This window comes from Benincasa hispida, chromosome 12, assembly GCF_027475165.1.
Source record: "Benincasa hispida cultivar pf3 chromosome 12, pf3_genome.v1.1, whole genome shotgun sequence".
NCBI lineage: Eukaryota > Viridiplantae > Streptophyta > Magnoliopsida > Cucurbitales > Cucurbitaceae > Benincasa > Benincasa hispida.
Window position 1 is genome coordinate 76,819,395 of NC_143489.1, and position 24,573 is coordinate 76,843,967.

At 34.5% G+C, this 24,573-nt stretch overlaps 1 protein-coding gene and 1 pseudogene across 1 annotated transcript; one reads left to right on the forward strand and one right to left on the reverse strand.

The window, feature by feature from the left end:
- Positions 1–32: 32 nt before the first annotated feature.
- Positions 33–2,604, reverse strand: LOC150032209 (uncharacterized; annotated as a pseudogene).
- Positions 2,605–21,688: 19,084 nt separating this feature from the next.
- Positions 21,689–22,345, forward strand: LOC120092488 (uncharacterized). Its single transcript, XM_039050584.2, has 2 exons — positions 21,689–21,970; positions 22,168–22,345. The coding sequence occupies exons 1-2, from the start codon at positions 21,748–21,750 to the stop codon at positions 22,191–22,193; spliced, it is 249 nt and encodes an 82-aa protein (XP_038906512.1). The 5' UTR covers positions 21,689–21,747; the 3' UTR covers positions 22,194–22,345.
- Positions 22,346–24,573: the final 2,228 nt, after the last annotated feature.

Here is a 24,573-nt window from a genome sequence, read left to right on the forward strand (position 1 = left end):
AAGTATTTTAAACTCTTGTGGTCGGTGAAAATCTATATCTTCTCGCCATACAAGTAGTGCCTCCAGATTTTTAAAGCAAAAACAACAGCTGCCAACTCTAAATCATGTGTGGGATAATTCAGTTCATGGTTCTTTAATTGGCGAGAGGCATAAGCAACTACCTTACCTTGCTGCATCAACACGCACCCCAAACCTCTCTTGGAGGCGTCACTGTAAATAACAAAACCACCTGTTCAATCTGGTACGGTGAGAATTGAGGCCGTAACCAATCTTTACTTGATATCTTGGAAACTATCCTCACAAGCCTTACTCCAAATAAAGGAAGTTCCTTTTCTGGTCAACCGGTCAGAGGGGTGGCTATACAGGAAAAGTCCTTCACAAAATGACGATAATAGCCCGCAACCCCAAGAAACTACGTACCTCTCCAACTGTGGTAGGACGAGACCAACTCGTGACTGCCTCGATCTTTGCAAAATCAAATGATACACCTTCCTTGGACACCACATGCCCTAGAAAGGACACATGCTTTAAACAGAACTCGCACTTGGAAAACTTATCATATAACTGTTGCGCCCTCAAGGTCTCTAGAACCTTTCGCAAATGTTCCTCGCTCCGCCTCTGTCTTGGAGTAAACCAAAATGTCATCTATGAAGACTATCACGAAGGTGTCAAGAAATTCCTTAAACACCCTGTTCATTAGGTCCATGAATACTGTAGGAGCGTTCGTCAATCCAAATGACATTACGACGAACTCATAATGCCCATACCTCGAACGAAAAGTTGTCTTGGGAATATCACTTATCCTCAACTGATGATACCCTGACCGAAGATCAATCTTAGAAAACACTGTAGCTCCCTGCAACTGGTCAAACAAATCATCAATTCTGGGAAGCGGATACTTGTTTTTTATAGTCACCTTGTTTAGTTCCCTGTAGTCAATGCAGAGCCGTAATGACCCATCTTTCTTTTTCACAAACAGTACCGGCGCACCCCAAGGGGACACACTAGGGCATATGAAACCCTTATCCAAAAACTCTTGCAACTGAATTTTGAGTTCCTTCAGTTCTGTCGGGGCCATTCTGTTTGGAGCTTTCGAGATAGGAGTTGTGTCTGACTTCAACTCGATAGCAAAGTCTATCTCCCGATGCGGTGGCAGACCTGGGAGTTCTTCTGGAAAGACATCCGAGTAGTCACGTATTACTGGCTCTGAAGTCAAGGAGACTTCAGGCTCTCTAGTGTCAACGACACTAGCTAAAATACTCCAGGTACCCTGGTTAAGTAACCTCTGGGCTTTCATGGCAGAAATCACTTTGGGCAGGACCACGGTCCCTGCCCCTTTAAATTTAAAGTTGGCTCTCGTGGGAGGGTTAAAGATCACCTCCTTGCGAGAGCAGTCTATACTGGCATGGTTAGCAGCTAGCCAATCCATGCCCAAAATCACATCAAAATCCCGCATGTCCAAGACTACTAAAGTCACATCCAGTGTATGACTCGCTACTTCAATCTGACATGCTTTTATCTTCTCCTTTGCTAACATAATTTCTCCAGACGGAATGAAAACCGACAACACAAATAGCGATGATATAAACGAATGGGACAAACCCGAATCAAACAATACTAGCGCAAGATGCCCCAAGATTGGGAGCGTACCTGTCACAACAGTGCCTGTTTTCTCGGCCTCTTGCCGAGTGGTAGAGTAAACACGACCTTGTTGATGTTGGGGCCTACCCGAACTCCTCTAATCACGGCCTACAAACTGGTTCCCAAGACCGAACATGCCTCTAGAAGGACATCTATCTACCGAGTGCCCCTCCTGCTTGCAATGAAAAAAACTCTAGTGCCTGCCAAACATCGACCCCAGTGACGTCGTCCACACGAGCTACACACCGGTCGCATCCTCTCCACTGTACCCGTCTCGGTAGCCTGCTGCCTAAAATGATGAAGCAATCTGTCTGAACCTTGAACCTTTTGATGGGGGTGAGGCTTGAAAGCCTTCTGATCTGCCTTCCTCTTTTGACCTGAGGAAGGTCCCGCCCCGAATACTCGTGAAAACTCATCTTCTAACTGTGGGTCCACCTCAGCTGCTAAACGAAGTGCCTCAGCATGAGTGGTTGGTTTGAATGCTCGCACGATACCTCGTATACTGTCTTTTAGGCCTTGAATGAACCTTTCTGCCCTCATGGCTTCCGTGGCAACCAACTCCGGGGCAAAACGGGATAAGGTGTCAAACTCCTGGTCATACTCCTCCACTGACCTGTGTCCCTGCCTCAACTCCAAGAACTCCCTCTGCTTATTGTACCTCTGGTTGGCAGAGAAGTACTTTGCATAAAAGCACTCCTTAAACTGCTCCCAAGTCACTGGATCCCCTCCTACACCCAACATCATTTCTGTCGACTGCCACCAGATCTAAGCCTTGCCGGTAAGCATAAAAACGACACACTGCACCTTCTCGTCTTCTGGGCATTTCATATAATGAAAAATCGTTTCAATCGAGGATATCCATAATTCTGCGTTGGTAGGGTCCTTTAGCGACCCATTGAAGGTGCTGAGGTTATACTTCCTGAAATCTCGCAAATGCTTGGCCTCCACCAAAAGGCCTGACATGCTTTAGTTCTGGATCATGTTCTGAGTCTGGACTTGCGGCACCTGATCCTGTGGTGGTGGTGTCTGATGGAACTGGGCAAACTGAGCCAGTCGTTTGTCCAGCATGTCCTTTACCTTGTCCAACACAGCTGATGTAACTGTTTCCCCAATAGTGGCTGCCCAATCGATAACCTCTGCTGGAGTGACGGGGGTGGGCTTCGTCTGTGGCGGCATGGCCGTGTGCTGAGCTCTACTTTGTGTCCGGGTTCACGGCCACCCTGACCCTGAGGGGTCCCTAGGCGGCAAGAAATCCTTTAGTACTGGAGGGTCCTGAACTTGTGCATCTTAAACTTGTGGATCCTCATCATGAGGATCTTGATCCTGAACTGAAGAATTCTGCTCTACGGGAACACGCCCCCTTCCAGTAACCCTATGACTGCCTCTTCCCCTAACACGAACCATTTTCCTGACAGTTATTCGTAACCACCACTAAGTTACTTTCCTTACTAGCACAAAACACATCAATTGCAATTATAAATGCTATTAACTCGGGTGCATACTATTCTAAATACTTTTCATAAAGGACGTACCTGGCGATGACGAAGAATCCATTTTGCCAAAGGAACAATCTGGACTTACATAATAAGTCAGTCTACAGAACCCCGCTTTCTAGGACTACTAAAAAGGGAATCGCTACTACATGCATGCATAAATATTCTCATTGAAGAAAATAAAGTAAATTAAAGAAAATAATCATAATCTTAAACTGCATTAAGTATATAAAAAAAATGTTCTAACATATCTCAAAATCTTAAATTGTTCAACCCGGGCATCCCTTTTAACAAAAAACAATTTATATAAAATGAATAAATAAATAGTTTAATTAATTAATTAAATTATGATAAATCCATGAATGGATAAAAACAAAATATGCGAAAATATAAACAGTCAAATGCGAAAGCGAATTCTGGTTCCTTTGACACTATCACAGATTCCTCTTGTCAGTCGCCCGAGTGTTCTTGCCCTTACTTGAAAAAAAAAATAAGGATAAAGGTTGAGTATAAAATACTTAGTAAGTGATCCCATTACCGGGATCAGACTATGCATCCATGAGCAAATAAAGAAAAAAAAAATTAGCCCGTGGCTCATACATTTACATCGGTTCTTGATGACGAAAGGAAAACCAAAAGATGTACTATTTTGCCTTAAAACGCATGTCTAGCGGCCCGTAGGCACACCATCAAACATGATAATAACATGAACGTTAACCTGTTAGTTCACGCATGTCTAGCGGCCCATAGGCACACTGTCAAAACATGAAACGTGAAAATAAAAGTAACATGAACGTAAACCTGTCGACTCACGCATGTCTAGCGGCCCATAGGCACACCGTCAAACATGATAATAACATGAACGTTAACCTATCGGTTCACGCATGTCTAGCGGCCCGTAGGCACACCGTCAAACATAGTAATAACACGCGTCAAGGCAAAACAATAAACCGCTCTACTGGTCTATTCATGCATCACATACATAATATCAGTACTGATTATAATTTTAACATGCTCATAATACTTGTAACCACCATGCAACTAGCAAAACATAATATCAAACAAAATCACGCTCCAGAGTCAACCAAGTAACTTCATAGGTCTAATCTAGATCGCCTGGTATGAAGGCACCAGTAATAGTATCACTTATCTCAACTTGGTCACAAAAGTCCATGCAAATAATTCCTTAAAACCTTTGGAAAACTTGAATCAACCCAAAGTTGTGGCTTGATTCAAGACAAATTCCAAAACTTGATTCAAGTAGTCAATCTGATCAAGAATTAATTCCAAAATCAATAACTTATTTTTTTTCCACTATTACTCTCAATCCAAAGAATGACCAACCAGTTTACACAAAACATACCAAAACTGAAACTCTTCGATGAAGAGAATGGTTCTTTTTTTGTTAGCAATGCCTCGAAATCCAAATCCTGAAAGTCGACACAATGGGTAACACTAAAATCGTTTCCAACACCAAGAGGCACCTTAAAAAAAAGACTCAACACCAAACCTTGCCTAAAACAATCCAATCTTACCGAATCTCAAAAAGGCAGTGGCGGGCGAACAGTGGCAGAAGCAAAACTGGACGGCGAGGAGAACGGCGGTCGACTGGCGCAGCAGTGAGACAGTGGTGCTTGCGCTGGCGATGGAATGGCGAGGCTGACGGCGCTGCTCGCGGCGTCGATGGAACGGCAAGGTGAGGCTGGTGGCGCTGCTCGCGGCGTCGACGGAACGGCAAGGTGAGGCTAGTGGCGCTGCTCGCAGCGTCAACAGAACGGCAAGGTGAAGGCTGGAAGGCAGACGATGGACGGTGTTGGCGGCTAGGGCAGGAAGGAAAAGAAGAAGAAGAAGGGAAGGAAAAAACGTGCGTGCGGATTGAGAAGAGAGAGAGAAAAGTAAATTTAATTTACTTTTTTTTTCTTTTTTTTTTCATTCCTTTAACCCTTTCCACAAATATATATATAACCAAATTAAACTCTTCCTTTTCCCTTAAAAAAACAAATTTCTTAATTATCTCCCAAAATATATATATACTTATATATATTTTTTCCTTTCCCAAGAAAAGGAATCTAATATACACATTTAATTATCTCCATAGATAACCAAATCTCCCAAAATACAAGCCAAAATAAAACTCAATTAATTCCAAAATTTAATCATATTTTAGCTTGTCCAAAAAAACATAAATCTCATATAATTTATCCAAGTAGCCAATAAAAAAAAAAAAAAAAAAAAAAAAAAACTTAATTACAAAATAAAAATCAGGATGTTACATATGTTCTCAACTCCCCAATTAGACAAATCTCTAAAATTGTAGGCTTATTGAGTCGACGATCTGGCCACTCTCATTCATTCAAATCAAAGAACCACCTTTATAGGCAAGAGTTCACAACTCACTCAAGATTCAGGTCATGTCATCTATGGTCATCCTAGTGAAATGTAAGTCTCAATTATGAACGGTGTTATATAATGAGACTAGTCATTTTGTGGTTCAGTCTTATACAAACTCTTTTATATAGAATACCCCCGTTCACATGTCTCCACATGAATGATTAGGATTATATCATTTATAGCACTTTACAACAATTGTAACATCTACAAATTGGATTGTATTTGTAATGTCACCAGGCTAAGGTTCCAACCTTATCCACCTACTACAGACCATTTAGGTTATCACTTAAACATGATCCACCTGTATGTCTCTACATACATGTTTAAGCTACCGATGATAACCTTAGATGTTAGTTTATTGGTTTGTGGGTTTAATGCTACTAAATGTCAAATAAAATATCTCATATTTTATTAAATAATAAAATGTTTATACAATAAAATTACAAACTATAGGATCCTACAAGATTTAGGGCATCAACCCCAACAATCTCCCACTTGACCTAATGCTAGTGGGGTGTACAATATAAAAGTCATACTAATATACAGATACACAAAGCAATAGACTAGGGCATAACATGTGCCCAGTACAAAATCTCCCACTTGCCCTAGACTAAATATGGTCTGTCCTATAGACCTATACTCTGTAGGTGATCTTCAAACACCTTAGCGTGAGGGCCTTTGTAAATGGATCAGCAATGTTGTGCTCCAAATCTATCTGCGTAATGATCACGTCCCCTTGATGCATAATCTCTCGAATTAGATGATACTTCCGTTCAATGTGCTTACCGTGCTTGTGACTCTGAGGCTCTCGGGAATTAGCCACAGCACCACTATTATCACAATAAAGAGTGATGGGCTTTGACATGTCTGGAACTACTTCCAGATATGTCAAGAATTTCCTAAGCCACCCAACTTTCTTAGCAACTTCACAAGCTACTACATACTCAGCCTCCATGGTAAAGTAAAAAATGTACCCCTGCTTGGTGCTTCTTCAAACTACTACTCTTCCGTTAAGAGTGAACACTGATCATGATGTGAATTTCCTAGAATCCTTATCAATTTGGACATCAGAGTCCATGTATTCTGTAAGGATCAAATCCTTAGAACCATACACGAGCATGTAGTCCCTCGTTCTCCAAAGATACTTAAGGATGTTCTTAACGACAGTCTAGTGATCAAATCCTAGATTAGACTGATATCTACTACTATTCTCACCACATAACAAATGTCAGATCTAATACATAACATCGTATATATCAAGCTGCCAACAACCGATGCATAGAGAACCTGTCTCATTTCTTCAACCTCTTGAGGTGTCTTAAGGCACTGTTGCTTAGATAATATAACTCTATGTCTGAAAGGGAGTAAACCCCTCGTAGAGTTCTGCATGAAATTTTTACAAGAATCTTGTCAATGTATGATGCCTGAGACAGGTTAGCAATTTATTCTTTCGATCTCTAGAGATCTGAATGCCCAGAAAAAACTGCATATCTCCTAAATCTTTCATTTTGAATTAGGTCACTAACTAAATCTTAATTTCAGTCAGTAGACCTACATCATTCTCAATGAGTAAGATATCGTCTACATGCAACACTATAAAAGCCACTAAACTATTTCTTGTAAACACGAGGCTCATCAACATAAAAATCAAAGTTATAGGATTTGATCGTAGTATCAAGTCTATTCCAAGATCGAGAAGCTTGCTTCAGTCCATAAATGGACTGATTAAGCTTGCAAATTTTTTGCTCTTGACCCTGGGTTATGAATCCCTCAGGCTGCTCCATATAAATGGTCTCCTCAAGATTGCCATTTAGAAAAGCAATCTTGATGTCCATTTGCCAAATCTCATAGTCATAATATGAGGCAATGGACAGAAGAATCCATATAGACTTCAACATGGTAACAGGTGAGAAAGTCTCCTCATAGTTAACTCCCTCAACTTGAGTATAATCCTTTTCCACAAGTCTAGCCTTGAAGGTGTGCACTTTCCCATCAATACCCCATTTTCTTTTGTAGATCCTGCAACCTATAGGTTTAACACCATCAGGTTGATCTACAAGATCCCAAACAGAACTTAAATACATAGACTCCATTTCGAGATCCATAGCTTTGATCCATTCATCTTTGTCAACATCCTCCATTGCTTTCTTGTTAAACAATGGATCCTCAACATCTTCGTCAGCTACCATAGCTAGGATTTTTATTAAACCTATATGATGAACAGGTGGGTTTGCAACCCTCTCACTATGTCGAGGTTCCTTCAACACTTGAAGTGGATTTGACTTGCTAGATGAACCAACTTCAACAACTTTTGTTGAGATGTTGTGTTCTTCAACAACTCTTGTTGAAGATTCAGTAGTTTCCTTGGAAAGTTCATTTAATACAATTTTATTACAGGGTTTATGCTCCCTTATGTGGTCATTTTCTAAAAATGTAGCGTTTATCGACATAAACACTTTATTTTCTTTAGGATTATAAAAGTAATCACCTCTCTTTCCTTTAGGGTAACCTACAAATAGGCACAATTTTGAACGAGGTTCCAGTTTTTTAGGATTTGCCTCAAGCACATGTGCTAGGCAATCCCATATCCAGAAATGGCATAAACTAGCTTTATGACCATTCCATAATTCCAAAAGTATTCTCGTAACACTCTTGAATGGAACACGGTTTAAAATATAAGTTGCAATCTGTACTGCATAACTAAAAAACGAGTCAGGTAAGGAAGCATAACTCATCATAGACCAAATCATGTCTACAGGGTTCGATTTCTCCTTTCTGATACACCATTCTGCTGAAGTGTACCAAATGTCGAGAGTTGGGATACAATTACATGTTCTATCAAATAGTTCTGAAATGTAAGATCTAAAAACTTTCCACCTCGATCACATGGAAATGTCTTAATTGTTTAATTTAATGCATTTTCAACTTCAACCTTAAACTCTTTGAACTTTACAAAAGTTTCAAACTTCTGTTTCATTAAATAAACATATCCATATCTTGAATAATCATTAGTAAAAGTGATGAAATATTCAAGCCTTCCTCTTGCTTTAACATTCATCAGACCACAGAGGTCTGAATGTACAAGTTCCAAAGGTTCTTTGGCCCTATGACCTTTTCCAGTAAAATATCTTTTACTCATTTTACTTCCAAGGCATGATTCACACACAGGTAATGAATTTTCTTCTAACTCACTTAGAAATTTATTCTTAACCAATCTCCTAATTCTATTGAGATTGATATGTCATAACCTTATGTGCCAAAGACGGGTATTTTCTTTAGGAGAAATTTTAAATCTTTTATTTTGAGTTACCACAATTTTAAACATTTCTATGTTCATGAGGGTTTTAGTTGCTAACGGTCTTAGCACATAAAGATTATCTTCAAGATTTGCAGAACAAATATATACACCATTTTTGTAAATAGACACTTTATTTACTTCAAATGAAATAGAGTATTTTTGTTCTAATAAGCACTTTACAGAAATAAGGTTCCTTTTCAAGTTTGGAACCATATATACATTATCTAATATAATATATGATTTCTATAAACAAAGTCGAAGTCCTCCCATTGCCACAGTCAAGATGACGTGCCCAATTCCAACACGCATCGTCATCTCCCCAGTTTTCTATTGCCTCTAGGAACTAATTCCTTGAAATGAAGAATAGACATGGTTAGTGACACCTGAATCAATTATCAGGTTGAATCATCATTCTCCATGAAACAAGTTTTCAATACAAGTAAATCACATTTACCTTGCTTGGCCTTCTTCTTTTTTGCCAAGTATTTGGGACAATTTCCTCTTCCAATGTCCCTCGTGGTTGCAATGGAAACAAATTCCCTTTGCAGCTTTGGCCTTCTTGCTCTTCTGGGCAACAGTTAGTTGGTTAGCTTTCCCCTTTCCGCTTTTCTTCTTCTTCAACTTTTTTGTGTTGGAAGAATAAGACACAGACTTAGTTCCAGAGGATGATTTTCTGTAGAAGTTCTTAGAGGACGATGCAACATTTATCTCTCATTTTTGTTCATTTTTTTTCATCAAGGACCGGAAAGTCTGTAGCTCATTGAGCAAAGTGGTTAGGTTGTAGTCAATCATGTTCATAACAGCATTGTTACAGAACTGTAGGAACCTTTCAGGCAAAAATTCGAAGATGAAGCTAATCTGATTGGCCTATTGATGATAGACTCATTCATCTCTGACACGTTGAAATGGACCATCATGTTGAGAACGTATTCTCTAACAGATGCCTCCTCTTGCATACGAGCATTGAAGATGTGTTTTAGAACATCATGCCTGAGTTGTACAGATGGAAGTCCAAACATCTCCTACAGGGAGTCCATGATCTCACGAGTAGTGATCATGGACTCATACTTCTTGGCCAAGACTTCATATAGGCTTGCCAAGATATACGCTCGAGCCTTTTCATTTGCCCTTATCCGGTGCTTGTATGTCTCTCGAACATTTCAAGTGGAATTTTTAACAGGAATAGGAGCACATTCCTCCATAATGACAAAACGAAGGTCATTGATGATTAGTATTGTGTTGATTGTGTTTTTCAATGTTGTATAGTTTCCACCGATAAGTTTTTCAGTATCGAGTAAATTCAATGTAGCAGAAGTCATAATGAAACTTGCTGAAACCATACAATTTATTTATGTTAGTACTCAATGTATTAATCCATTTGCAAAAACCAATCAAATTTAGCAAAATAATCTAATGCACCCTATGTGACATCTATTTTGCAATAATGTTTTAGTGAGATAGGACAAAAGCCATCGTAGGGTGATAAGGTGCCCCTTCACTGAAATGAGACTATCTCAACCAATAGATAAAACAACTCTTTGTTACTATAACTATCAATCACCATTGTCCGATCCATAAATTATTAAACTCGCTTAACATTTTCTTGTAAGTGTAACCCCTCATTTTAGATTCTAGAGTTTTTAGAATTTCTCCAAAATTGGCCACGTACTGCCACGAACTCAAAACCCTCGATCCAAGATGGCCACCACCAATTGGAGCCTTTTGTATTCCCTGGGATGAGAATCTAAGAAGTTGTGGGCTCTTGAAATTTTGGGAGAGAGGGAGATTAATTTTTTAGAGGGAAAAAGTCTGGGGAAAATTACAAAGAGCTCAATTTGGTCCAGTCTTCTGTGAAGAAGATGAAGACGTGAAAAAAACTAAAACTCTTCATGTTCTTCCATCAGAGAGAAAAAGGGGGAGGGAGCTCCTATAAATTAATTTAATAAAATAATTCAACTAATTATTTTAATAAATTAACTAATATATATATATGATAACCACCTTATCATATATTAAACTATATGTTATATCAAATATAATGTATAACCTATAGTTTAATATTGTATCAAATACAATATAACCTATAGTTTTCAGTCTCTCATTAATGGTATTTAATATAAACCTCATTTATATTAAATTCAATTATATGAATCCAATTCACATAATTAATATTTGAATCATATTTAAATATTTATTTCCTCTCAACTAAATTTTATTTCTGACGTATCAAATATATTATAATAATTATATCATATATAATTAAATTAAATTAATTATATCACATATAATTAATTCCCTCATTTAATTTGAACATTTCAAATTAATCCAAAATTGATTCTCATTAAATCCCTATTGAGCTACATAGGAGACCTCATGGACCTATAGCTTGAAGCTCCAATAGTACTTGAATAATTAATTAAATTCATTATTCAACATCCATTAACTATCGAGCACTTCACTAAAGACCGACAACTGCAGTTGCACTATAGATATATTCCTGTGCCTATTGGATATAACTAGTCAATAGTACGATGATCCTTCACAAATTGCTCATAAGTACAGATAGGCCAAAATTATCGTTTTGTCCTTGTAGTTACATTTAACTCTTTAAGTACCACTGATCCCTCTAATAAACAATAAATCATAGTCCAATTATGACCAAACCCTTCTCGGGTAGGGAGAGGGTATGGCGCCATATTGTTCAAGCCTCGAAATTAGCCCTTCAGGGAGTAATTTATCTACTTATCCTGATGTCAAGGAAGGAATGAATTCCATTTTGTGTAGCTGTATTCCCAACTCCCCAATCAGACGAATCTCCAAAATGGTAGGCTTATTGACTCGTGATTTGGTCACTCTCACTCATACAAATCAAAGAACCATCTTCATAGGCAAGAGTTTAAAACTCACTCAAGATTCAGGTCATGTCACTTATGGTCATTCTAGTGAAACGTAAGTCTAAATTATGAACGACGTTATGTAATGAGACTAGTCATTTCGTGGTACAGTCTTATACAAACTCTTTTGTATAGAATACCCCCCCTCACATGTCTCCACATGACTGATCAGGATCAGTTCATTTGTAGCACTTTACAAAAATTGTAATATCTATAAAACGGACCATATTCTTAGTGTCACCAGGATAAGGTATCCAACCTTATCTATCTACTACAGACCATTTAGGTTATCACTTAAACATGATCCACCTGTATGTCTCTACATATATGTTTAAACTAAAGATGATAACCTTGGATGTTAGTTTATTGGTTTGTATGTTTAATGTTACTAAATGTCAAATAAACATCTCATATTTTATTAAATAAATAAATGTTTGTACAATACAATTACAAACTACAGGACCTTACAAGATTTAGGCATAAACCCCAACAGTCTCTACATACATGTTTAAGTTTCATAAAATAACCTTGGATCTTAGTTTATTAAATTGAACTAATGCAATCTAAATATTAATATAGTACCTCTTGTTTTATTATATATATAATTTGTATTTACAAACTACAAGATACACTCAATTTAAGACATTAACTTCAATAGAATCTGATTCACCATATGTATTAAATTTGATCTAAGATTTATAATTGCATGTTAGGCTACAAATCCTTGTAATTAGGCAGAATCATGTTTGAATCCCTCTTTATTCATACTTGAACTTTTGTTTATTTCCTTTCCTTACTAATTTATGCGATTCAAAATTTATCAATTTTTCTTAGAAGTCATTTATTACTAGGTTGTCATAGTTGCAACCTTAAGAAAGTTCTTGTTTTGATTTTGAAATTTTGTTGAAAAATTGTTCTTTTGGGAGACCGACTTGGAATTCTTTCCAATCTTTTCACTACTTGTAGATTGTACACACTTTGCACTAGATTGAAGACTTTTCTTTCAAAAGATTTTCAATTTAGTCACGTGTTGTCAATGGATCAACTCTTTTGAAAAAACCTATATTTATTTTTAACTTCATTCAATTTTCACATCATTCTACTTCAAAGTTGAATTGATGTGAATTTTATTTCTTTCACCATCCACAACTTTTATTTTCACATCCTTTATATTCCTACACTTTATATTATTTTGTAATTTTTTTCCATTTCTTTCCTAAATTTATGCATTTATAATATACATATAAAAGTTGTCTTACTATATAAAAACGGTGATGAATATGGTCAAAGTCTAATTGAGCCACAATCAAAATCTTATTAACTAACTATAACGATTTAATTTCTATCAATTTCTATAAAGTTTTTCAAAATTTAATTTGACGTTGATATTTCCATACAATCGAGATCTCAATATTTCTATCGACATCGATATTGTGAACCGCTACGAATAGCTTTTGTTACATTTCCCATCTTCGAATAGTTTATCCTCATTTTCATAATTACTATATACTAAAAAAAACTTGTAACTAAGACCCCGTTTGGTAACGATTTGTTTTTCGAGTTTTTGTTTTGAAAACTAGGCACTACTTCTACCTCTAAATGTCTTCCTTTTTTATCTGCTTTTTAACCAATGGTTTAAAAAACCAAATCAAATTTTGAAAACTAAAAAAAAAAATAGCTTTTAAAAACTTGTTTTTGTTTTTGAAATTTGACTAAGAATTTAAGCATTGTACATTAGAAAGATGCAAATCGTGATAAGAAATGGGGAAAAAATAGCCTTAATTTTCAAAAATCAAAAACAAAAAACAAAAGAAAAATAGAAAAAATAAGGGAAATTATTTACACAAAATAGCAAAATTTAATCTTATTTGATAGATACTGATAGAAGTTTGTCAGTGTCTATCAGTGATGAAACTGTTAGAAAGTCTATCACTGATACTATGTGAAAGTCTATCAATTTTTTTTTTTTTTGTTATATTTTTTTAAATAGTTTGACATTTTACTATATTTGAAAATTTTATAAAATATAATGGTTACTAAATGAAGGCTTTAAGAGTTTCAACTTTTCCACCGAGTCTTACATGAAGTTTACAATTTTAGTCCTTTAGATTTGGAATTTGGCCATTTAAATTTATAAAATAATCAACATATTGACCAATGTGGCTGGATTTAATTTCTATTTTTTCAGTCTATAAGATTTTGGTTTAGTTTCTATTGGATTCTAAGATTCAAAATATTACACACTTAATTTATATGTTTCAATTTAGTACTTATGTTTCAAAATATTACAATTTTATCATTAAAATTTGAGTTTTGTCTTAATTTGATCCTTAAGTTTCAAAATTTACATTTGTAACCTTAGTTTTTCAATAGAAAATCACTTTTCATTGACTTTGATGTTAATATCTATCAATTAATTCAAAAAAATTATAAAGTGAAATTTTAAATTTAATTTTAACAATAACAGTAGTGAAACATAATCTTAATCAATAGACATTAACACTAAAGATGGAAAGCGATCAATTGGTGAACAACCAAAGATACAAAGTGTAAATCTCGAAACTTAAGCACCAAAATGAAATAAAACTCATATTTCAATGGTAAATTTATAAAATCATGAAACCTCTAAGAACTAAATTAAAAACTTAAAAACTAAAAGCATAACATTTTAAAGTCTAGAAATCAAGTGGAAATTAGACCCAAAAAGTAATTTTCCCAAATTTCTATAATGGTACTCATGATTTCAAAATCATTAGATGCATACCCTTAATCATAATCAATAGCACTTAACAAAATCAGACAAAGAAATTTAGTTTGATGACTAGCCTACCATGTATAATGTTTGTTATAAATGAATGGCAAATAATTATTTTTCAATTATTGTAACCTATTGTTGTCCTAAAATTTCTAAGAGAGAACCTCTATTATTAGGTCATCTTGTTGTTCAATCTAAATATAGCTTTAATATTAGAGCCTATAAAAGAGTTTCCCATATTTTTCAAAGCAAACCATCCACACAAAAGGAAACACTATAAAAATCAAGAAAAAAAAGAGGAAAAAAAAAAGAAAGCAAAAGAAAATGGCCAAGAAGATTATTGCAATGTTTCTAATGTGTATTGTGGTGATGGGTGCTTTGCAATTTGGCACTGCCAATGAAGAGGTGGACAAATATGAGGCCAAATTTGAGGCCAAATATAAGTCTTGTTATGAAACTTGTGAGAAGGAATGTCTTCAAAATAGCAATGGCCAAAGTTTTTGTGAAGTTAAATGTGATGAAGATTGTGATGAAAAGGAAGTTGCTGGTACTCATCTCTCTCTTCTCTCTCTTTTTCTAATGATATATTATTTATTTCATACGAATTCATTTGTTCAAAAATTTTCTTTGAATGGATCGGTACGATTAGAAATCTAGAATTAGATTTTTTTTTTTAATTTTAAAATTCAGAATTGTTTTAAAAAATGATCAAAACTAGTATCATAGGTTATAAACTCGATTATTTTTAAAAGTTGAAATATGTATTGTGTAATTTGTTATAAATTATATAATGTTAAAAAAACTAAAATATTCATAAATTAATAAATATTATACTATAGTCCAACAACTACGATTGGTTAAAACATGTTTAATATTGAATATATTTTCTCATATTAATTTAAATTTGTTGTATTTATTTTACAGATAAGTTACACATCGGATTGCGTTGAATAATGAAAAACAAGGAGAGAAAACTTTGAGGATGATTAAGAAAGGAGCTTTGAGGAGGATTTAATTAGTAATTGTATTAAAATCAAGTTTATGAGAGGAGTTAATGAGCCTCCTTTCTCCTCCTTAAATTTTATATTGTAATTTTTTATTTTTCAAATTTCCTTTTTGGTGTCATTTTCAATTTATAATTTAAGGAGATTTAGTTCAGACAATATATATTATCCAAAATTTTAAAAAAAAAATGTGGGTTCTAGTTTTTTTCTTTTCGTTATTAATGCAGGTTCAATCAAAATAGTTGGAGAGAAAATAAAAACAAAAATTAAAAACGTTAAAAGATCAGGAGCAAAATATAAATTTTCATTTAAAAAGATGACAAAAAAAATTTGAAATTGGATAAATGACAAAAGTTTTTTCGAATTATTATTTGAGAATCATCAATTGTTCATTACCATTCAAAATAAAAAATAAAACATATCAAACTTAGTTTGAAAATTCCAAATCATCCCAATTAAGATTTCAAAGTTTTTTTTTTTTTTTCAATATACGTATTTTATACTCTTATATCATAGGGAGTTACTCCACGCATTTTCAATTGGTTATGTAAACACAAATATTCGATCATTAACTCTTAACAAGAATCTTCTACTATATACCTTGTATTCGCAACTAGTTGAAAATTTAGGTAACCTAATAAAATATTTTATATGTATGGATGATGGTCGATAAGTTAAGGGTGGTATTTGAATAAAGTATTTAGGTTTGAAATTTCAAAATATTTAAGGGTGGTATTTGAATAAAATATATAATATTTGCAAAGTAAATTTAAAAAAAAAGAAATAAAATACTTTAAAAAAAGGAAAAATGTGATGAAAAAAGATATAAAGGTCTTATTTGAATATGTGGTTACACCGTAGAGGTGTGAGCTATCATATATATATATATGTGCTTTTTTTTTTGCTATTCTTCGAAAACAAAAATAATAAAATTTGTCATATGTACGATTAAAATTTCATATTTGTTAACAGGAACAACTTTGGTTAACATTAGTGGCTATGCCCCTAATGTTGCTACAATTTGGTGTGCAGTTGTTGTGGTCGCCTCTAGCCGACCATTAAGGGGCATTTGACCCACTGAATAAAGTTAATAAGTTTGGAGTTAATATATTGGAGTTAGTAAGTCTTTGTTTGGGACGTAAAATTGTAGGATTTCAGATCTTCGATAATTGTAAAAAGTAGATTAAAAATGTAAAATGAAGTTCTTTGGTAAATGTGAAAATATATATAAAAAAATAATTAAATTATGTGATAAATGTGTAAGTTCAATAGTGTTTACTATCGAAATTGAGTTGTTTACACCAATTTAAGAAGGGTGTTCGAGGAGAGACAATAACAACCATAACATTGGAAAAAAAGGAAAAGGAAAAAGGGAAATCATGAAAAAATGAAGTCCAAGTAAAAAAAACGTTAAGAAAAAGTAACGTCGAGAAAGATATTATCCTTGGTGCCTCCACATCATGACAATTTATCTTAATACTTTTAAACTTTTAAAAGAAAAACAAGGTAAAAAAAATATTCGTACCGGGCCAAAAACATTTTATTACCTCATTTCTTAATACTGACTTGGGAATTCTGATTTAATACTTCATTTGTATTTTTTCGAACTATTAGTTTTGCAATTTTTTGGGTAAACTATACCTTATGATAGTTTTCAATTAGTCCCTAGTTTTTAGATTTTTTTTTTTTTATCAGTGAGATTTGAAGTTATTTTTTATTAATTGGTCTTTAAGGTTTGTAAATTGATGTAATTAGTCGCGAGATAATATTAAAAAGTGAAAGCAAAACACATACTTATGTTAAAGCAAGAATCAAACTCTAGATAGGGGCACCATCCATTTTCTCCACCCAAAAAACCAATCGAGCAATTTTTATGTACAATAAAGATTGAATAAACATATAATTATAATTAATTTGAATCAGTTGATGTGCTCTCAAAGTATAATTCAATATATAAGGCACTTTTATTATATAGTTTGAATATTTCATCCCCATATTTATTAACCTAAAAAACACTAGTGAGAGCTTCATCTTTTTTTTAGAAAGTTTACATCAAAACTACATTATTCATTCTATTTTTAGCAAAATTGTTAGAGAAAACCACCAAGTCAGCAGTCCAGTAAGCAGTCCACGTATACAGAGAGGACCTACAAGTCAACACCAACATTTGCCCAATCACTCATTTTCTAGAAGCCAAATCGGTTAGAAGGAATATTCTGCCAATCAATAATGTGTATACACTTGTATTATAATTATTTATATTCTCTCAAATTCTTTCTCCCCAATCTAGGGACAACGCCTATATATTGTACCATTTTCATAACAAAATATATGAAGGAATATAACAGAAATTTCCACAACAGCATTTCTCTCCTTATTTCATTTGTCTTTCTTGGTATCAGAGCCCGACAATGGCCAATGCCTTTTCCGCTAGACTTTCCTCCTCCACCACCTTCAGCAATCCTCCTTTGAACCAACTGCTGAATCAAATCACAACCATTAAGCTCGACCGAAGCAACTAACTGCTATGGAAAACCCTAGCCCTACCGATCCTAAAGAGCTACAAGCTAGAAGGCCATCTCATAGGTGAAAAATCTATCCCTCGAAATTTGTCACTACAACAGTCGAAGAATTAGGTACACTTCAAGGTGGAGACATGTGCTGATGAAGCATCGTCAAGCTCCGCTCGATCAAGAACGATCAATCCCCTATTCGAACAATAAGTCACGACAAATCTACTACTCCTCGGGTGGCTATACAACTCGATGACACCTGAAGTAGCCCTGTAGCTTATGGGTTTTAACTAGGGTTGGCAATGGGGCCGGGCCGGGACAGGGGGCGTCCCCCGTCCTCAGCACCGTGGGGAAAATTCTCCCCTATCCCCGCCCCCATCCTTGCCATTTGAAGGTGGGGACAGGGGCGGGGATTCCCTGTCAGGGAAATGAGGTCCCTGCGGGGCCCCATTCTTTGTTTCTCTGCGGGGATTTCCCTACCAATTCCCCGCAAGGATTTTCCATTTTTTTAATTAAAATTTTATTTAAAATTTGATTAAAATTTGGGCTTGACTTTTGGGCTTAGATTTAGAATTTAGATATTTAATATTGGGCTCCACAACACAATAAGTCTATACATTATAAACAAACATATAAATAAGTTATTTTATGTATTATAAATATATATTTATAAAATATTAAAAATATAAATATATCAAGTCGGGGTAAGAGATTAATCAGGGTTGGGGGCGGGGTGGGGATACCGTCCCCGTCTCCGGACGGGGCCCCAAAAAATTTCTCCAGTTTGACCTCATCCCCGGTCAAACCAAGGATTCCCCACCTCAAGGGGAATTTTGCCAACTCTAGTTTTAACAACGCCAAGGATCTATGGGAAGCTATACAAGATCTCTTCGGTGTTCAGTCAAGGGCAGAGGAGGACTTCCTTCATCACATTTTCCAGACAACGAAGAAAGGTAACTCAAAAATGGATGATTACTTACGAGTAATGGAAACTAGCGCTGATAATTTGGGTCAGGCCGGTAGTCCTGTACCTAGATGTTCATTGATTTCTCAGGTCCTTCTCGGGTTAGAAGAAGTCTACAACCCTGTGATTGCGGTAATACAAGGTAAACCTGACATTTCATGGCTTGATATGCAATCTGTGCTCCTCATATTTTCAAAACTCATAAAGAAACCTAGGAAATATTGTTCCTATTGTGAACAAGGCCCAGAGTCGTAGTCCTAATGACTCAAAACAAAGAAACAACCATCACCAGCAAAATTTTCGAACTCAGTTTAATCAGCAACGAGGAGGGGGAAATGGTAATGTTAACTCTGGTCGAGGACGAGGCCGTGGACGTGGAAACAAACCTACATGCCAAGTCTGTGGTAAATATGGACATTCAACATTCATCTGCTACAACAGATTCAACAAAGAATTTGTTGGAAACTTTGGGCAAAACAAAGGAGGACAGATCTCAAACAATGGAGGTAATAATGGATCGAATCCTTCTGCTTTTGTTGCAGCTCAAAACTCCAACCCCTTTGTTAGACCTGAAACCGTTATGGATCCAAATTGGTACGTGGACAGCGAAGCTACAAATCACGTAACCACCGATTATACAAATCTGTCTAATCCAGGTGAATATTCAGGTAATGAAAATGTTATTGTTGGAAATGGAAACAAAGTACGAATCTTGTACATTGGTAATACCTCTCTGTCTGATGGAAACAACACCTTACTGCTTGAAAATGTATTGTGTGTACCTGACATTACAAAAAAATTGGTAAGTGTATCAAAATTAGCTCAAGATAATAACATTTACTTCGAGTTTCATGATGCTCATTGCTTTGTTAAAGACAAGAGTACGGGTCGAACTCTTTGGAAATGAAATCTTAAGGATGGGTTGTATCACTTGGATCGAGTAGCTATCAAGACGAATGGGGAGTTGAAGCACAGTTGCCCTATACACCAACAGCTTATGGATATAAATAACAACATCTCTGCATTGGTATTATCTGAAAAAACAGCAAATGTCAATGTAGCAGTATCAAAAACCCTCTGGCATAGACGTTTAGGACATTCTTCACTCAAAATTTTGAACTCTATTATTAGAAAATGTAATCTGCGTATCAAACGTAATGAAGAATTTCTGTTTTGTGACTCATGTGCAATGGGCAAAGCTCATAATTTACCTTTCCCTACATCTGAAAGCCACGCAACAGAACCCTTCGAATTGATCCATTCTGATTTATGCGGACCAGCCCCGGTTGTATCTTCAGAAGGTCACCGCTATTAGATTTTGTTTATTGACGATTCTAGCAGATATACTTAGATATATCCCTTAAAACAAAAGAGTGTTGCCATTGAAGCCTTTCAACATTTCCTTACCTATACTCAGACTCAATTTAATAAAACAATCAAAATGCTTCAAACTGATAACGGAGGAGAGTATGTCAAGATCCATTGCCTCTACAATTCAATGGGTATTATGTCCAGATTATCATGCCCCTACACCTCTGCTCAAAACAGTCGAGCTGAATGAAAACACCGACATGTAGTGGAAACCGGCCTCACATTATTAGCCCAAGCTAGATTGTCGTTGAGCTTCTGGTGGGATGCTTTCCTCACAGCCACAATGCTCATAAATAGGTTGCCCACAACAGTACTAAAAGGTAAAACCCCTATCTTTGTTCTCTTCAACAAGGAACTAAAATTTTCAGAGCTAAAAGCCTTCGAATGCACGTGTTTTCCATATCTATGCCCCTTCCAGCCCAACAAATTCAACTTCCACTCAGAAAAATGTGTATATCTGGGTCCTAGCCCATTACATAAAGGGTTCAAGTGCCTAACCAAAGTTGGTCGAGTTATCATCTCTCGACATGTCTCCTTCAATGAGAATGAGTTTCCTTTCATTCAACTTTCTCAAGATAGTCCTAAACACCAGCAAATGCCCACACCCGACCCGAACCTACCTATACTTCCACCTTAGATCACCTCAAATAATCAACTCATTGTACACAAGACCACATTATACCCGACCGACCCAATCCCAACACTTCTGAATCCGAGCATCCCGATCGTTTACCTCACTCCTATCACTTACCTATCTCATCCCCACCTGATTGTTTACCTCAATCCTATCGCTTATCTAACTCATCCCCACCCGATCGTTTACCTCAATCCCATCACTTTCCTAACTCATCCCCACCGATCATTTACCTCAATCCCATCGTTTACCTACACCCAATCGCTTACCTCTTTCCTATCGTTTACCTACCTCATCCTCATCCGATTGTTTACCTCACTTCTATCGATTACCTATCTCATCCCAAACCGATCGTTTACCTTAATCTCATCACTTACCTACCTCATCCCCACCCAATCGTTTACCTCACTCCTATCGTTTACCTACCTCATCTCCATCCGATCATATACCTCACTCTCATCATTTACCTATTTGGTTTCCACTCACCCCATACTCAATAAATTCTCTCAGTCCTATAAATTCAAATGAAAGCTCTTCCCCTTCCTTGCCGTCACTCTCATGTTTGTTATAAAATGAGTGGCATATAATTTTTCTTTGGTTAGTTAACCTATTAGGTCGGCCATAATTTCTAAGTAAACAATCTATTTTTAACTTTACAAGAAATCTATAAAAGAGTTTCTCATCATCTCAAATATTCATCCACTCGTAAAAGGAGCACTTAAAAGACGCTAAATCCAAAGAGATTATAAAGCGTCATCAAAGACAAGAAAAAAGTGACATAAAAAGAAAATGGCCAAGAAGATGATTGCAGTGTTTTTTATGTGCATTGTGGTGATGGCTGCTTTGCAATTTGCCACTGCCAATGAAGAGGTGGACAAATATGAGGCTAAATTTGATGCCAAATACAAGTCTTGCTATGAAACTTGTGAGAAGGAATGTCTTGAAAATGGCAGTGGTCAAACCTTTTGTGAAGTTAAATGTGATGAAGATTGTGATGAAAAAGAAAAAGCTGGTACAACTTTCTGATCTCTATCTTTCTTCTAACATCCACAATGTCAAATTATTTAAGGCAAATTACAAAATCTATTCTTGAAATATGGTGTTTTTTGCGAATTTAAACACTTACATATTTTTGAAAATCTTGTTTCTAATAGAGTATAATTTTATTTTCTCATATTAATTTAAATTGTTGTGTATTTATGTTTACAGATAAGCTACACATCGAATTACATTGAATAATGAGAAACTAAAGGAAAGAAGAAGCTCTTGAGGAGGATCAAGTAGTAATATGTATTACTTTATTAAAATCAAGCTTGTGAAAGGGAGTTTGATAAGCCTCCTTTCAATATAAATTTTATTATATGATTTGAAAATTTCAGTTCATGAAGTTCCTCTATTGGTGTCATTCGTGAATTTTTTAAAGTAATGTAATTTTAGAAAAAAAAACATACACAAAAATAGGGTCATTTTTCCCAACTATTTCTAACAATAATTCTAAAAATAGGGTGTGTAAATAATCTACATAGCATCATACGAAAAAAGAAAAAAATATTTAATCCATAAATAAAAAAGTAATTACACACCGAATAAAAAAAAAGAAAAATTAGAAATTATTTTAAATGATAAAATTGCTGACCTAGACTACTATCGTGAACTATTATACTTTATCGCAGATGAACAATAAAATTTTGCTTGTTCATTTTTTTTTAAAAAAATATTATTTTTAAGTATATTATCATCTCAATAATCAGGTTGGTAATCATTGTAATCAACTATAAATACATTGATGTTGGACTTGAAATAATTGAACTTTGAATATAATACTAATACTAACTTTTCATTATCACTTTAATTTCAAACTTTTCATTATCACTTCTCAACCCTAATTCTCTTTTAACTTTTTTTAATAAAGAAAAATCCATTCTCAAATATAACAAAATGAACCACAATAGCAAAATATCACACCTTGTTAGGTTAAAAACTACATTATTTATTATTATTATTATTATTATTATTATTTTGCTAACAAGAGCTTAGCTCAATTGACATTTATATATATTAGGTTCAAATCTCTTGCCCCTAATTTATACTAAAAAAAAAATATGTTTTTTGCTTCAAAATTATTTTTTTGAAGTGTATACAAATTGATGATAAAAATTAGAGTTTGATCATTTTTGTAGTGATCATATAAAGAAAATTTCGGTAGATAGCTAAAATTTCACAACTTATCTTTATTTGTTAGAAAAAGTTAAGAGAATAAGTGACTTTTTTGTTGTGTTTAATATTGTATTTTGAATTTGAGTTTTACTTAGATTATGCTATTTTTTTTGTAAAATTTTAAGAATTTATATTGTTTTTTTAGTAATTTAAATGTCTCTAAAATAAAATTAATATATTAGTTTGCATTGCTTAAATAAAGCAACCGTTTATGAATTATAAAGAAATGTATACTATATTTGTAATTATTTTAAGAAATGTTATACTAGTAATTTATTTGGATAACACATACAAATAACCATTTTTTTTTACTTTTCTTAAATTTAAATATATTAATAAAATTTGAAAGTTGGATAGTAGTTTTTCTAATGTACTAGTGCTTTCAACCAAAATTTAACTTGTATTTTTTAACTTTTTTTTTTCAAGTTTAAGAATATTAATAATTTTCTTTGAAAGTATAGGGATTTTGAAACGAAGTACAAAATTTAAGAGTATTTTTTAAATTTTAATCAAAAATTAATTAGTTACTAAATACTACTTAGGTTATTGTACTTTTTGTTTAGTTTTTTTTATTTAAAAAAATATTTATTTTAGCCTTTTTACTTTGAATAAAAGAAAAAATCTAAAAATATATTACATCTTTAAAATATTTACAAATATAGATGAGTTGACTAGTCAATTTTTTATTTTTTTTTAAATTTCCAATTTTGCCCTCCTTCTCTTATCTTGTTGTACACCTTTTTTTTAGTCTTTTTATTTTCTTTCTTTCTTCGATTTTTGCTTTCTTCCTCACTTTTTTCATTTTCTTCATTTTATTTTCTTTCTCAGTTTTTGCTTCTTTTTTTTTTTTTTTTTTTTTGTTCTTTCTTTTATCTGATTTTTGCTTCTTTCCTTTATTTTTTTATTTTCATCTATTTCTTTTTTTTTCCCTTTTTTTTCTTTCCTTTCCATACGCATGACTTGAAAGTACTCAATTCATAAGTGACTTAACACCAACAAGCCAATCATCAAGTTTGATTATTATAACAAACAATAAATATAAATAGCAAATGAAAGTTTGAATGAGAAATTTTGGACCGATCGCAAATTGCCACGTCATTTACTAAATTAAGGACGAAATTCCAAATAATTGAATTCGAGACTAATTAGAAGTTGACATTTGTCCTAAATTGAAGTTGAAGACATAAATTGGCGAAGTCCAATTATGCCACATGTTTCCTTCGTAACCGTTGGATTGAATAAAATTACTTCGGTCCAATTTGATATTATTATTTGGGCTAAAAATCCAATTTAGCCCATAAATAGGCTTAATTTGACCAAAATGTCAAAAAAGGCCCAAATCCAATTAGTCAGGCCCATGGACCGACCAAGCCCAAGCCCATGAATTCCAGTAGAGAA

What these genes read in the sequence shown, in the direction of transcription:
- LOC120092488 (XM_039050584.2), top strand. Translation starts at nt 21,748, where the DNA reads ATGGCCAAGAAGATGATTGCAGTGTTTTTTATGTGCATTGTGGTGATG. An exon ending in TGATGAAAAAGAAAAAGCTG is followed by an intron (nt 21,971 to 22,167) that starts GTACAACTTTCT and finishes TTATGTTTACAG; the next exon opens with ATAAGCTACACATCGAATTA.